General features: G+C 55.9%; 1 protein-coding gene across 1 annotated transcript in view; it reads left to right on the forward strand.

Moving 5' to 3' along the window:
* The first annotated feature begins 497 nt into the window (after positions 1–497).
* EPHA8 (EPH receptor A8) overlaps positions 498–16027 on the forward strand; it is a 33378-nt gene continuing 17848 nt past the window's right edge. Inside the window, exons 1-3 of the mRNA XM_090268750.1 lie at positions 498–591; positions 5479–5543; positions 11743–12406. Coding sequence (XP_090124876.1) covers positions 498–591; positions 5479–5543; positions 11743–12406 — 823 coding nt within the window. The remainder of the gene's footprint in view (positions 592–5478; positions 5544–11742; positions 12407–16027) is intronic.

The raw sequence follows: 16027 nt of genomic DNA on the forward strand, positions 1-16027 counted from the left end.
TCTGAGACGTGTGTGTAAGAGGGAGTGTGCGGGTGGATGTCTCGCCCTTGTGTGCGCACAAGGGGACTTCTCCCAGTGGGTCTGCGTGTCCGGGAGTCGTGGGGGTCGTCCTAACTGTGGCCCCAGTCACAGCAGCTCTGAGTTCACGTTCGAACGTGGGGTGCGGGGAGCGCACCACCCCCGAAGGTGCGGGCGGGTGAGTGCGAGCGTGCGCACGTGCATTGGTGGTGTCCGCTGGCCCGGTGTCAGCCTTGAGGGCTCCGTGCCCCCCACCCCCTCGCCTCAGTGCTGATTGGCTCGGCGCCGTGACGGGCCGGCCCCCGCCCGGGGCGGCGGCGGCGGCGGCGGGCGCGGGTGCCCGCGTGTACGCCTTGAGTCGGCGTGTGCGCCGGTGTGTGCGCCCGGCCGCTGGGTGTGCGGGAGAGCCAGGGAGCGCGCCGCCGCGCGGGCCGCCGCGGCCGAGCCCGAAGGTGAGCGGCGCCCCCGCCCTCCCGGCCATGGCCCCCGCCCGGGGCCGCCTGCCCCCCGCGCTCTGGGTCGTCACGGCCGTGGCAGCGGCAGCCACCAGCGTGTCCGCGGCGCGCGGCGAAGGTGAGCGGCGGCTGCGGGGCGGGGGTGGCCGAGGGGCCGAGGGGCTGGGGGCGCGGCTCCCGCTGCCCGAGGCTCAACTTCCTCTCCCTGGATCTTGAGTTCCAGCGGGGCTGGATCCCTGGGCATGGGGAAACAGGGATTGCCTGCGGGAGAGACCTGGGGTCAAAGGATGGAGCGATGGAGAAGGGGACAGGACAGGGGAACAGGAACCCGAAGGCTTGATGATGAGCAACAGAGGCACAGGGTACTGGGGGACAGGGCTGAGGGTTAGGAGCTGGGGACAGAGAACCGAAGATCAGACACTGGGGACAGGGACATGATGGGGGACAGTACACAGGAGAAGAGGTCTAGAGGAAAGAGGGGACGCAGAGCGCAGGGGACCGGGTGGGGATAGAGAACAGTGTGACGGGAACACAAAGATGCAGGATGAGATTCAGAAGGCTGAAGGGAAAGGGGGCAGGGGACAGCGCTGAGAGATGGGGACAAATAACTGAAAAATGAGGACCAGAGAGAACAGGATAGGGTTGAGGGGGAAACAGAAATGAGGGACAGGGAATGAGAGTCAGGGCTGCTGAACTGGGGGAAAAGGAGGGACAGCAGCCAGGGAGTGTTAGCTGGTCAGGAGGAGCTTTGCGGGAGCAGGAAGGGGCGGCCTTGGGAGGAGGGCCAGTGAGGAGAGAGCTGAGGGGTTAGTGGATGAACTGAGACAAGCAAGGCCCCGGAGATCAGTCTTGTCCAGAGGCAAGGCTGGGGCAATCTAGTCACTCAGGGGACCCTGGGGAGGGAGGCCGGGTTGTGAACTGAATAGTCAGGACCAAAAGGGTCTGGTAGATGACCACCTGGTGATGATGGCAGGGCGGGGAGAAAAGCTGGGAGGGGGCATCCATCAGGCTCCCCCAACACCTAGGGAGAGCCTCACACCCACACACACCCAGGATGCTGCCCTGGGTTCTGCCCCGCCCCCATCCTAGACCCCCTCTGCTGCCCAGAGGAAGCTGGACCTAGTGCTCTGTGCTGAATCCTGCTGGTGTCCTGGGTCCAGAGCTGGTCTCACCCTGGCAGAATGAACTTTCAGACTTGGGGGAGCTTCAGAGCCAGTGTTATTCGCACTCAGATACACCACAGATCCACCCTACACACACACACACACACACACACACACACACACACACACACACAAACAGCTCACAGAGATATATCTATACCCTCAAGCACACAGACATACTTAGGGATTCACACACCTAGACCCAGGCCTATAGAGACTCACATGCATGGGCAGCCCTCCTCCGCCCACAGCCAGATGCGCAGAAATGCAGGCAGCACACATGTGCACACACGTACATGTACAGATGCATACACTTGAAAATATGCACATTTGTGGGGCAGACACCGCATACAAGGAGGCCCTCAGACTTGCATTCATGCCTGTGGAAATGGGTGTGTGCAGAATAAATGCACACTGGTAATGGGTAAGCTCCTAGTCTCCTATGAATGGGTCACACAGGGAGCAGGGACCATAGCAGGGGAGCTGAGAGGTGAGATGGCAGGAGGAACAGCCCAGCTGGGGTGGATAGTGATGGGGTGCAGGTTCCTGGGACACCAGGAGAGTTGGGAGGGGGCGGTCAGTGACTCTCAAAGCTGTGGTCTGAGAAACCATTTTCCCAGGGTTGGGTATAGGGAAGGAGGCAGCTTCTTCACCCAGCGGGACTCTAAGGGGACCCACATCAAGGATCTGGGCGTCGGGTGGTGCACTCTCAGCTCCTTGATTCAACTCTCTCCTCAAGGAGGATCCAGCGCCCTCCAGAATGCAGACGAGCAAACACCAGAGTCCCCTGGGGAGGGGACTTTGAGGAACATAGGCCACTGGCCTGAGAGGGAGGACACATTGGTGTCCGGGGAGGAGCAGATGGGTAAGAGGCAAGATCCATAAAGGGAGGGAGGCAAGGAAGTCTGTGCAGGATGGAGGGACGCACTGTCCACACCCATCCAGCCAACACAGCGGGGTATCCAGCTGGGCATGGGGTACCCTCGCAGGTCAGAAAGCCATGCGTGGAGACCTAGGGAATGGGTTCCACATGGGACAACCAGGGGTCCCTTCCAGCTCAGCTGGTGAAGAACCAGGATCAGCCAGGAAGACGTCGGAACCTGAGGAGGGGGCTCTGTTCCTAGCTGTGGTTCCAGAGGTGACAGTGCCCCAGGCTGGTCAGGTGCCCCTATGCCAGGTCCCTCCCTGGTCTGGGGGGGGGAGGACCCTGCACCTGCAGAGATGCCAGGCGGGCAGCTCTTTATCACTCCATGGTGGGGATGACCCACCACTTTGGGGTGCTCTCAGAGGCATTCCCATCCTAGCTGACGCCCCCTGGCCACCCCGGATTCTCCAGCCTTGCTGTCAGGCGCTATGTCCTCAGGGAATGTAAATCAATTTAAGTATTAGTCTCAGCAAAATGGAATGGGGGGAGGTGACGGTGCTGGAGAGAAAAAGAAATCAAGTAACGCCTTCCACAGTCAAACAGGAAAGTCTTAGGAATTGTCTTGTTTCTCAGAGCGGGAGAGGGGTCCGTTGGATCCCCCAGAGCAGCCCGGATAGGCAGGCCCGGCACAGATGCCTATGGACATCTTGCAGATGAGGAAACTGAGGTACAGAGGGGTTAAGGGATTTGCTTCATTGAAGGCCCTAAGAGACCATCTGGTCCAACCCTTACATTTACAAGTGAGGAGACAGGCCCAGAGAGGGGAATTGACATCACAGATGTCACACAGACCCACAGTCCAGCAGTGCAAGAGGCAGGAGAGAGCCCAGCCCTGGTGACCAGAAGGGTGTGAATCTCCTTGGGGACTCGGGCCCCTGCCAGGTGATCTGTATGCTGGACTTCTCTCCAGCCTGGATGACACCTCCTGTGGGCCTGGAACGGCCCATGAGAAACACTCTGTATTCCCCCCTCAGGAGGGGACATGAGGTAGGGAAGAGGGGGACAGAGGGAGAAGAGGAGAGGGGAGGGGCAGAGAAGGGTCTGGAAGAAATTAGAACAAGCAGCCCTGGAATCCTGTAGCTCTTCCTGAATTCGATAGAATCGACTTTTGACTTATCTTTGGATTATCTGAGCCCCCTGGCTGGCTGATGAGGAATCTGCTGCAAATATGATGGGGCTTCCCAGGGGAGGGAGGGGCCTGGAAAATGGGGTCTGCAGGCAGGGGGCTGCCCCTAGAGTCAGGGTGTTCAGGGGGAGGAGTCCAAGAGGGGGACAGCGTTCGATACCCCCGGCAGCAGCGGCAGTGGTGTAGGGGCAGGTCTGAGTTGCACAGAGAAGGGCCCTTCAGCTCTGAGACCCCATCTGGGATGGGGGTGATGGTGGGGGAAGCCCACAGGTCTCTTTCCCAGCCCTCTCCCCAAACTAGGCCCTGCTGATCTGGGGGAAACTGCAGTGCGGCCCCCTCTCCCTCCTACCCAGCAGCAGCAGAGAGCTGCCTGACCCAGATTTCTTTCCATTGCCTGAGAGGGAGGGAGGGAGGCAAAAAGGCTTCTGTGCCTGCGCCCCTGGCCCTGGCGTGGGGCTGGCTCCGGAGGGGAGTTCCCTCTGCGACTTTGGCTCTATTCCCTGATCCTGCCTGGCCTCTGGGGACCCCCGGGGAGCTCAGAGGCCCCTCCCTGGTTCCGAAGGTCCTCTCTCCAGCCAGCCTCCCTTGTACCCAGCCATGGGGTGGGAAGGGTAAAAGGAAGAAGAAAATCAGCAAATAAGAGCATCCTCACTCCAACCTTTCCCGAGGACACTTGTCTCCATCTTTGAGGGGCAGGCACAGAGCTATGCAAATCTCAGGCAGGGAACACCCAGCCTTCCATTGGGAAAGCTCCAGAGGGCCCCATTTTAACCCTGTGTGACCTGCCTGAGCTTGCCTTTTGGGTTCATTGGAAACCCATGATTGCTGATTGAGGGATAGGGTACGTGGAAGAGAGACAGAAATGGAAAGCCCTGGGACTATGGAGCCAAAAGCCCTCTCATGCAGCTATCACCAGAGAGAGCAAAGGAAGCAGGGGCCCAGAGAGGTGAAGGGACTTACCCAAGGACACACAGCAGTGAGAGGCAGAACTGGGATTCAAGCCCCAATTTCTTAACAGTTTAGTGGCTCTTTATCACTGAAAAGTGAGTGGGTGGGTCTGAGAGGCAGGAGGAGCAAGCTTTACAGTTTATCCTCACCCACCTGTTGATATTATCATCTCCCATTTTACAGATGAGGAAATTGAGGTTTAGAGAACCTCCTAGAGGCATTGAGATGTGAGCCCAGAGGTGCCTGACTCCAAGTGTGGGCTCTTTCCCCTACCGTGAGGGTCTGGCTTAAAGATAGACTTGCTTTCTAGCCAGCGTTTCTTCCCCACCACGGCCCAAGCTGCCAGGGCTGGTGGCCTGGACTGTGGCTGCCACAGCAGGTGATCGGGACAGCAAGGGCCGAGTCAGCCTCACAGCCCCCCGTGAGATAGGAGCCACTGTCACCCCCATTTTATAGAGGAGGAAGCTGAGGCTCAGGGAGGGGGAGAGACATGCTCAGAGACACACAGCACCTAAGTGGCAGAGCTGGGGTTATGACCCAGGCCTCCTGGACTCCTGAGCCCATCTCAGCCATCCCACTGCCCCACCAAGCCCGGCACTCGGGCCACTTGTATTCTGGGAGTTCAAATGATCATGTTTTAGCCGAGGTAGCAGAGGAAGGCTTCAGGGTAGAAAGAACTTGAACTGAGCCTTGATGGACAGGGCAAGTCAGAAAGGGTACAAAGGTAGGGAGCTGGCATGGTGGGGGCTGAGAGCTGACCAGTGTTTCTGGGTCAGGCCGCTCTTGTGGGACTGGAGAAGGTGGTCCCAGGGATCTGATGTGCTCTTGTCTCCTGTTTTGCAGTGAACTTGCTGGACACGTCAACCATCTACGGGGACTGGGGCTGGCTCACGTACCCAGCTCACGGGGTAAGACATGGACTGTGAGGCCAGATTCATCCCTCTGTGAGCAGAGAGAGGCTGTGACTCACAGAGTCTTATCAGATAGATCAAGAAGAAGCAGAGGCCCAGAGAGGTGAACGGAGTTGCCCAAGGACACACAGCAATTAGAGACAGATTCGCTGATTTCTTAGCAACTTAGTGCACACAGAGCCTTGGGATTACAGAACCAGCTCTGGGGCTGGGCAACTGATTCTTCATGTCTAAGGCCCTAGATGTGGGATCCTCATGTCTGTGTCCTGGGCCCACAGATTCACGATGTGCCACAGCCAGGCCCAGGATAGCCTAAGACATATCAATGTCAAGGAACAGGGCAGCAAGGGCCCTATTCTTTCATGGATTTAGGGTTGGTTCCCTCCCTCACAGCTGCCCTTCCCTCACCAGGGGCTGCCAGGAAATCTGGAACCCCTGCTTTCTTCTCTTTTCCACCAAAACCACCTGAGTGGCATTGCCAGTCCCCATCCCCCATGGCCAAGCCCCTGCCCATGTGACCTCCATGGTACCCTGGGGTCAGCCCATCAGGTCCCTGTGTCATGTGCTCATGGGAGACACCCCCTCCCACCCTCCTGGGGAGTGGTCATGGTAACTCCAGGGACAAGGCTGCACTGCCTCGTTCCTCCAAATTTCTTATCCGAACCCCGGGAGGCGTGGCAGGAAAGCCAAAGGCAGCCCATGAGCCTGGTGGGGTCCTGGCTCTGCCTTTGGTTGAAAAGCTGGGTGGTCCTGGGTCACCATTTCACCTCCCTGAGTCTCAGTTTCCCGTCTGTAGAAAGGGGTGTGCATGTGACAACCTTGTGGAGTTTGCTGTGAGGGTGAGGGAAGATGACACATGATCTTGGCACCGTGCCTGGCGCCTGGTGAGCCTTCACTAACTGCATTATTGTCATCATCATTGTTCTTAGTATATATTATGGTTGTTTCTCCCATAAATTTCCCCCTACAGATGTGCTCAGGAACACACACACACACCCCTCCCTGCTATAGAGATGAGCACAGCATGCACACACCATTTCTTTCATGAACACTTTGGCTTCCATGGCTCTGGGGACAGAGGGATAATAATTTAATAATAGTAACAGCGATAATGGCATCAAGAGTGAATATTTGTGAAGGGAGTGTTTCCTTACTTCGGGGCAGGGTTTTCATCGAGGCCATTTGGGGCCTGGGGCCTGGGGCTGAGGTTGGAACAGAGCCATGCCCCTTTCGCTCTGGGGGCCCCAGGTAGCAGTAAGCCAAGTCCTCTTACTGCCATCAGCCCTGTGCACCAGGCTTCAGGGAGCTGGAGGGGCGGGCTCCGGGGGCCCACGAGCCAATAAGAATTCCTTTCTATGGCTGAGCAGGTCACCTGCCTGAAGACAAAGGCTGGGTCCCTGGGGTGTCCCTTTACCACCCTGGGCCTTAGTCTCTCCTGTGAAGTGCTCTCTGTGCGTGCCCCAGGTGGCTGTGCCCATGACAGGGGGCTGACCCGAGAGGCGGTGACTGTCTGGCTGTTGGTTGGCTAGGTCAGCCTGTCCCCTGCCATCCCGCAGCTAGGAAGGAATGGGCCTGGCCCCAGGTTGGCTCTGGGTGTCTCTGGCCCTTCGTCCCACTCAGATCTTAGGACTTGGTTTTTAGAGTAACAAGGAGTGGAAAGGATTTTAAGCAGGTGAGGAACATGCCCTGGCTTGTGTTTTGCACGATCACGCTGGTAATTCTTTTGTTTGCAGGGCACTGTAAAACATGGCTCAGAGCTATCTCATTTCATTTGGGAGTTAGAACATATAATATCTTGTATTCACATAGCTCTCAGCAGTTCACAGATGTTATCTTGTTTAATCCCCACTACCAGTCCTGCAAGTAGGTACAGCCACCCCATTTTACTGACGAGGAAGCTGAGGCTCAGAGCAGTGGGAGGTAACACTCAGTGTCAGACGGGTTCCCAGTGGTGGACCGGAACTTAGGTTCTCTCTGAGCCTGGAGCCCGAGTTGAGTCCCTTCTGCCCTCTTTGGTCTCTGTCCTCGTTGTGAGGATTGGGAGGCAGCGCTGCACTGTCCTCTGAGCCAAGGACCGCCTCCCGTCTCTATAGGGCTTGCCCAGGGAGAGAAGGCTGGATGAGCCCCCTGGCTCCCAGGCTCTAGACCTTGAACCAGGGCCAGGCTACCAGGTGAAATATGGAGATGCTGGCATCTAGGGTGTGTGGGGAGAAGCCTGGGATCTTTGGTTAGATAAACTTTCCAGGTGATTCTCCTGCCCAGCTGGGTGGGGAGCCTTTGGAGACGGTCCTTGGGGTTCCTTCTACCTCTCTGGTCCTGGAGTCAGTAAACACCCAGGGTACGGTGTCATCCTGGGCTGTCCTGGCATCAGCAAAGTTATCAGCTTACCAGGCAGGCAGCACTGCCTGAAGGCGGAGGTGCTGGGTCTGGATGAACCGGTGCTCTGCCGCCTCTAATCAGTGTGACTCTGGCAGAGCCCTTACCTCCTTTCAACCTGCTCGTTTAGAATGTGGGGATGATAACAACGGGCTCTGTGGAGTTGTCACCTTTGGGATGATGCATGAAAAGGACAATTTACCGGTAAGAAATCAGAAGCTCTGAGAGGTTGAGCATCTCTGCTGAGGTTGGGGGAAGTCTGGCTCCAGAACCCATGCTTCTCACCAGGCTGTGCCCTTACCTTAGTGCCCCTCCCTCCACACACACTGGGTGGACTTCACCTCTGGGAAATTAACAGCTGCCTTTGGTGAGAAGACACATTCCTTCCCATTGTCTCACTTGATCCTCACCATTCCCCAGAGCAGATGGAATGGACGGGCTTTAGCTACCTGACTCTACATTTGGGAAACACAAGGCTCAGAGAGGCGATGTTGTATTACCATGGGTGCACAGCCAGTTCACTGCATGGTGTTCTGGGAAGAAGACAGAGTTCCAGAGCAGTGGTGGGGGTTGAGGGAGGAGTGCACCATGGGCTAGAGAGGCACCGGGCACAGGATGGGGTGCCCCAGGTAGAGGACAGGGCTGACTCCACCTCTCTGCTAGCCTCCAGAAACTCACACCCCTCTGTGCATCCAGAGCAGCCCTGGGGCTGGCAGGGCCAGGCCAGGCTGCTGGCGTTGGTGGGGCAGCTGGAGCAGACGGGCACAGAGCTGATTAATTTATCCCAGTCCCTGGCAGGAAACAGACAAGGAGCAGCTGGTTGGCCCTTTGGTGCTCCATTAATTGTGACAATGACTTTAACCCCAGATGTGACAGAGCACTGCCTAGGGGCAGGCCCCAGCTGCAGTGTGGGGTACAGGGCAGGGTCCTCTTGGGATCAGTGGGGATTATAGGACGCATGATGCTTTCAGGTGAGGCTGGCACACCCTGGACTTCTTCCCCAGTGGTCCCCAGAGGTGGGCACAGGTGGGCTTGGAGATGCTGCCAGTCAGCATCATATCAGTCCTGTCAGTCCCGTTCCTTGGGGGCCTTTCTGTGCCAGGCCCAGGCTAAGCCCTTTGCAGGCTTTTCTGCATCCTCCGAAGGCTCTCTGAAGTGGGGCTGTCTGAACTCAATTTTACAGATGTGGGTGCTGAGGGTCAAGACCATGCAGCTGGACAAATGAAGTGAAACAGGGGGGCTTTCTCAGGCAGGAAAGACTTGAGATGCCAGTGGTCCTCATCCTATCACTTGTGCGACAGCTCAGAACCCCATAGACTCAGGGCACCATGAGGAGTGGTGTTTTGTTTTGTTTTACCTTTTACCTCTGACTCTAGTACAGTTAATGTTCGATATTGTTTCATATTAATTTCAGGTGTACAGCACAGTGGTTGGACGTTTATGTAATTTACGAAATGCCTCCTCCCCCCCCAGTCCAGAACCCACCTGGCACCATACAGTTATCACAATGTTATTGATTATGTTCCCATGCTGTGCCCTACTTCCCTGTGACTAATTGTAACCACCAATTGTACTTCTTAACCGCCTCACCTGTTCACCTAGCCCCCCGCTCCCATCTGGCCACCCTCAGTCCATTCTCGGTGTCTGTGCCTGTGTCTGTTTTGTTTTTTTTTATATTGTTCTTGAGGTTTCGCATATCCTCGTAAATGAAATCACATGGTGCCCAAGCCTCCTTATTTCATGAGGAGTGGTCTTCACCTCTCCCCCACCCCCACTTAAGTAATAGAATCTCTAGTTCAAGGACAATTGCACCTAAAGGCCCAAGAGAGAAGATCAAGGTGCTGCATCTCTGGTGGAGCTGGGACAGGGACCCAGAGCTTGTGCCCTCCATCTGCCCTAGGCCCCCAATCTCTCCTCTGGGTCCTCAGGAATCCACTGAACTTCTCTTCACTAACCAGCTACGGTTGAGGACACTGGGGCCCAGAGAGGAGCAGCAACTTACCCAAGGGCACACAGCAGGTCACTACTTCTGTGTGACTTCTGTGTCTAAGCTGGGCTGTCTGGTGCTTGCTGAGCATTGTGTATACTTCCAGCCTTGCTGGGGCCCTTCCCACCTGTCCCTGCAAGAGGTACATGAGGGTGGGGAGTATTTCTGGTGTATTTCTTTCTTTAAATTGTGTTAAAATGCGTATAATGTAACATCCACCACTTTTTAATCTTAACCATTTTTAAGCGTACGGTTCAGTGGCATTAAGCACATTCACTTTGTTGTACAGCCATCACCACCATCCAGCTCCAGAACGTCTTCATCTTCCCAGGTTGAAACTTCTGTCCCCATTAAACTATGGCTCCCCATGCCCCTCTTCCTGGCCGCTGGCAGCCACCATTCTACGTTCTGTCCCTATGCATCTGACTACTCCAAGTGCCTTGGATAAGTGGAGTCGTGCTGTTCTTGTCCTTTTGTGTCTAGTTTATTTTACTCTCTGCGATGTCCTCAAGGGTCACCCACACCGCTGCCTGTGTCAGGTGCCTTTCCCCTTTAAGGCTGAGTGTTATCCCGTGGTACGGATAGACCACACTCTGTTTATCCATTCACCCATCAGTGGGCACTTTTAGTCTGCTATGACTGGGAGTGTGCAAACTACCTGTTTGAGTTCCTGCTTTCATTTCTTTTTGGGTGTATCCCCAGCAGTGCAATTGCTGGACTATACGCTGATTCTATGTTTAATTTTTTGAGGAACCACTATACTGTTTTGCGCAGCGACTGCGCCATTTTACGTTCCCACCAGCAACGCGCAAGGGTCCCGATTTCTCCACATCCTCGCCAGCACGTGTGTTTTTCCTGTCGTTTTGATAGTAGCTAATAGGTGTCAAAGGGCATCTCGTTGTGCTTTTGATTCAAATTTCCCTATTGGTTGGGGATGTGGAGCATCTCTCTGCGAGCTACTTAGCCATCTGTATATCTTCTTTGGAGAAATATCTATTCAAGTCCTCTGCCCGTTTTTAAACAGGGCTCTTTGTATCTTCGTTGTCGAGTTGTAGGAGTTCTTTATACATTCTGGATATTAATTCCTTATCAGATACACGGTGTGGGCATGTTTTATCCCATTCCACGTGTTGCCATTTCACTCTGTTGATGGTGTCTGGTTTCCTTCTGAATCGGCGATGCCTGGCAGCACCTGGCACCGAGCAATCACACTCAACTTTCCCGCGTCCCGGTATTCTCTTGAGTGGAACCCAGCCCAGCCCATGAGCCTCCAGCCCCATGTGCGGGGCCAAGGGGCCATCACAAGTGACAGAGCAGAGAGAGTCCATTGTCAGTCACTGAACTAGCGCCCGTTCAGGGGGCGCTGCTGCAGGATTTGAGGTCGGGGCATGGCATGGTCAGGTTCCCGCGTTAGAAAGGTTCCTTGGGCAGCTGATATGGAAACTGGAGTGAATGGAGGGGCCTCACAGAAGGGAGGTCCGAGCTTTGTAGATTGGGTAGCCATTCCAGTCCTGGCTCCGTCATTGACTAGTTATGTGTCCTCAGGGACGGGGCTCATATGTCTGAGCCTGTATCTGCTCGTCTGCAAACAGGCAGTAAATAACCCTTCCCCAGAAGGATGTGGCACGCTACAAGCCACATCTGTAGGGTGCCTGGTCTCTAGCAGCTGTGACAATCCACCAGAAAAGGTCAGTTCCTCCAGGCTGGAGAATGTTCCATCTTCTTCCCCGGGACACTCCCAGCACAATGCATGTGGCACATGGCGAGGGTCACAGGCAAAGAGGGTGAAGTGCTGACTCTCGTTGCAGCTGGCTGTGCTCTCTCTGCCCGCAGTGGGACTCCATCAACGAGGTGGACGAGTCATTCCGGCCCATCCACACCTACCAGGTGTGCAACGTCATGAGCCCCAACCAGAACAACTGGCTGCGCACCAGCTGGGTGCCCCGCGATGGCGCCCGGCGCGTCTACGCCGAGATCAAGTTTACCCTGCGGGACTGCAACAGCATGCCCGGCGTGCTGGGCACCTGCAAGGAGACCTTCAACCTCTACTACCTGGAGTCCGACCGCGACCTGGGCGCCAGCACACAAGAAAGCCAGTTCCTCAAAATTGACACCATCGCAGCCGATGAGAGCTTCACTGGTGCCGACCTGGGCGTGCGACGCCTCAAGCTCAACACGGAGGTGCGCGGCGTGGGCCCGCTCAGCAAGCGCGGCTTCTATCTGGCTTTCCAGGACATTGGGGCCTGCCTCGCCATCCTGTCCCTCCGCATCTACTACAAGAAGTGCCCCACCATGGTGCGCAACCTGGCTGCCTTCTCGGAGGCAGTGACAGGGGCAGACTCGTCCTCGCTGGTGGAGGTGCGGGGCCAGTGCGTGCGGCACTCGGAGGAGCGGGACACGCCCAAGATGTACTGCAGTGCTGAGGGCGAGTGGCTGGTGCCCATCGGCAAGTGCGTGTGCAGTGCCGGCTACGAGGAGCGGCAGGATGCCTGTGTGGGTGAGCGTGCCACGTGTGGGCTGGCTGGCAGGGGGCTCCGTCTGGGCAGGGCTGCCAGCGTGTGTCAGTGGGGAGGGGTGTGGTCAGCAGAGTCAGCAGGCATCTGGGTGGTGCACACGGCACCTGAGATAGTGGGTGAACCTCCGGTGTTTCTGTGTCAGCAAATACACAGGCCACCTCTGTGTGTTCAGGGGGCGGGGGACAGGGAGCAAAACACACTGCAGTCAAGTGGTACCCTCTGGCATCGTGGAGAGGTACACCCCCAGGTACCTGTGTATTGGGTGTACTTCTGGGTACGTACCTGTGTGAGGGAACAACACCGTCCGCTGACTGAGGTCAGCGTTGTTCTAAGAGCTTTTCACATACTAACTCATTTAATCCCACAACTACCCTATGAAATAGAAACAACCGTCCTGATTGTATCGATGAGGAGACTGAGGCGCGGAGAGGCAAAGCAACTTACCCAGGGCCACACAGCCAGGAAGTGACAGAGCTATGATTTGAACCCAGAAGTCTGACTCTATAGTTCATGCTGAAACCACTAAACTACTAGCCTGAGGGGTGGAGGGAAGCGGCACCGGGCCCTGGGCGAATGGCACAGTGTGGGGCTCTGTGAGCATATGCAGGGGGGGCACCCAGGGAGTGCCATCTCGGCTGGGTATGTCACTGGGACACCTGAAGTAGCCTTCTTGGGTTCAGAAGGATCTTACTAAGGACATGTGGGAGAGGACAACCAAGGTCCTTATGAAGGAGGACAGCTAAGAGCACCTGTGTCGTGAAATAGCCTGGCACCTGTCCCTATAGGTATACAGCTGGGGTTCCCATGTCAGAGACCAGGAGCAAGACCCCGACCTCAGGCTGTGTGTGTGTGTGTGTGTGTGTGTGGTCAGCAGGCCCCATGTGGGGGCAGTGCAGCCGAGCATCCTGAAAGCCCAGGAACATGGGGAGAGTGGCTGTGGACAGACAGCTGGTACCCCAGCTGTTACTGGTCTTGACCTGGTTGCCCTCCGCCCTTCATGGGCCTCCCGGGCGCTGGACACATGGCAACTCAGCCACTCAGAGCACACTGAAGCCTGCGGTGGGTTCCATTGGTTCTACTGGGGAAGGAGAATGTGCCCATGAAGGGACCAGAGAGACAAGGGCATGTCCCCAAACAGCCTCAGTAAAAACTGGGACACTGACGGCCACTAGGAGCATCCTCCTAGACCTCACTGCTGCCACACAGGCCCCAAGGCCACTTTCAGTGGGAACTTCAGGCCCCCCTCAGCACCATCCCTCTGCTGTAGCCAGCAGGAAAGACCCCTTGGTGTTTGCAGGACTGGGCAGGACACAAAGCCTGACAATTTCAGGTGATGCACTAGGTCATTCTCGGGATGAGGGTCTTCCATTCAGCTGCCAGGCCCTTTCCAGCCCCTCTCTGGGGCTCTCTGGTTTCCTTAAGAAATCTTTTCTGTACACTCCCAGCTTCTATGAGTCTTCAGCTCTCTTGGACCCTAAACCTCAAAGCACCTTCTATGACATTTGCCTGTTTCTGGATTTGTTCTGCCCTCTGTGGCCTAGCGTGCCAGGCTCCCCAGGTCTCCAGCCTCTCCTGGTTCCTGTCACAGACATCTCTGTGTTTCTTTACTCCCCGTTGGGTAATAATAACAGGCACCCCTATTGCCTTAACATGGGATTCCTCCTACATTAATTCATTTGCTCACTGTAACAAGGCAGGCATTATAATTCCATTTTATAGGTGGGAAAACTGAGGCTTGTGTTACCTGCTGAGGTCTCAGCTAGTAAAAGGTGGAGCTGGGACCGAGGTCTGTCTTGCTTTCAGGGGTAGACTTTTAACCTATCCCTGGACCACCCCAACTGCTTTCCTTGCCAGAACTGGCTCCCAACACCCCCTCAGTCTGATGGGGATAAATAAAGTCCTTTAGCAACTAGTTTTTGAGTGTTTGCCATGTGCCAGGCACTTTAATCAGCAATTCTTACACATCATGCTAGTGACTTGTTCTGTGGAGTATCTCCTGTGTCCCGGGCACTGGGGATATAGGCACAGATAGTCCCTGCTTTCAGGGAGTTCACGCAGTTCCTCATTCTTAACAATAGTTCTCTAAGCTAAGGATTATGTCCCCGTCTTACAGACGTGAGACATTGAGCCCCTTCAACTTCAGTCACAGAGAGATCTGATCCCAGGTTGTCTCACTCCAGAGCCCTGAACTGCTTCCTCTGCCCACAGAGCCCCGCTTCCCTCCTCCCTGGGTGACGTGCGGACAGTGACTGGTTCACCAGCCGGTGGGTATCTGCTCCAGGTCAGCCGCTGCCCCCAGCTCTGGTTTTAGCCGGTGAGCACAAACAAGCCACTTGCTTGTCCTGTGTGCATTGAGATGCACTTGCCTGTAGGAGGGAGACTGGTCCTCCTGACTTCGGGGTTGTGGCCTCGCTCAGAGGACTCAAGTATGCTCCAGCGCCTTATTTGACAGAGGCGGAAAGTGGAGCCCAGAGACGGAATGGGTCTTGCCCAAGATCCCACTGCGTGTCAATGGGAGGGCTCTTGGAGGAAACCCCAAGGCTTGAGCAGAAGAATCTCCCAGGAGGGGCCACTCCCATTTCCTGGCACATTAATAAAATAATAATAATATTAAGGAGATGGCAAAGCAGGGTTAGGGAGCTGCAGCATATTTTGAATTTTACATTTAAATCACAATACAACATGATCATGCTAGTTGCAAGATAGTTACAGGTTTTATAAAAATTACTAATTCAGAGTACACTGTAGGCGGTGAAGTTTAAGGACTGATTGCCAGTGTTAGGTCAAAGGAGGAGAGCCTTTCCTCAGCCCTGTGTGTGGGCGTCTGTGGTTGTCTGTGCACTGCCTTTGAGGAAGTGGCACAAGCCCGGCACGGAGGTCCACCCCTCCTTGGTGGGTAGACTGAAAGGGGGAAGACGGGACCCAACTAGGAGCTGGGAACAGATGGGGGTGCACTTCCTGGGCTACTTGAGGAGAGTCCTCTCAGAGCTGTGGCGCCCCTGCCCAACCTGCGTGGGGCCCCTGGCCTTCTCTGTTGGGTAGTTCTCTCAGAGTAAACAGTGAAGAGAGGAAGGGCTGGGGCTTGCTAGGAAGGGGGTCCTGACTTGCCCAGCCCTGAGCACCCCCTCAGGCCTGCAGCAGTGGCCGAGCCCACAGTGACAGCCACCCTCCCAGCCTCCGGGTTTCAGTTTCCCAAGTTTTGCCCTCCAAGTGCCCCTCAGAAGTGGCTGGGCAGTGCTTGATTTCATGGGAGAACCATAAAGCCCAGGAGAAGGGACCTGTTCGGTCAAAGGGCTCTTTAGAGGCCTTACTGAGACTGCCCTCAGACCTCAGAGACCCCCGGAAGACTGTGGAGCAGATCCAGTTTGCCAGTGAGGAAGTGGGGGCCCAGAGAGGTGAAGCGGCTGGGCCAGGGGCACACAGCTAGGAGTGGCTCACTGAATCAGCTCCCCAACCAGAAAGCTCCCCAGGCCTCACAGTTTCTGACCCAGTGACCTCCCCTACACCTGGCTGCACTCTCTTCCCACCCCCACCCAGGGGGGACGACCTGTCAGAACATCACCCAGTGGAGCAGCAGCCCAGAGTTTGAAGTCCCAGTTGCC

The sequence above is a fragment of the Furipterus horrens genome, unplaced genomic scaffold (genome assembly GCF_987537825.1).
Source record: "Furipterus horrens unplaced genomic scaffold, mFurHor1.1.pri manual_scaffold_3, whole genome shotgun sequence".
Taxonomy (NCBI): Eukaryota; Metazoa; Chordata; class Mammalia; order Chiroptera; family Furipteridae; genus Furipterus; species Furipterus horrens.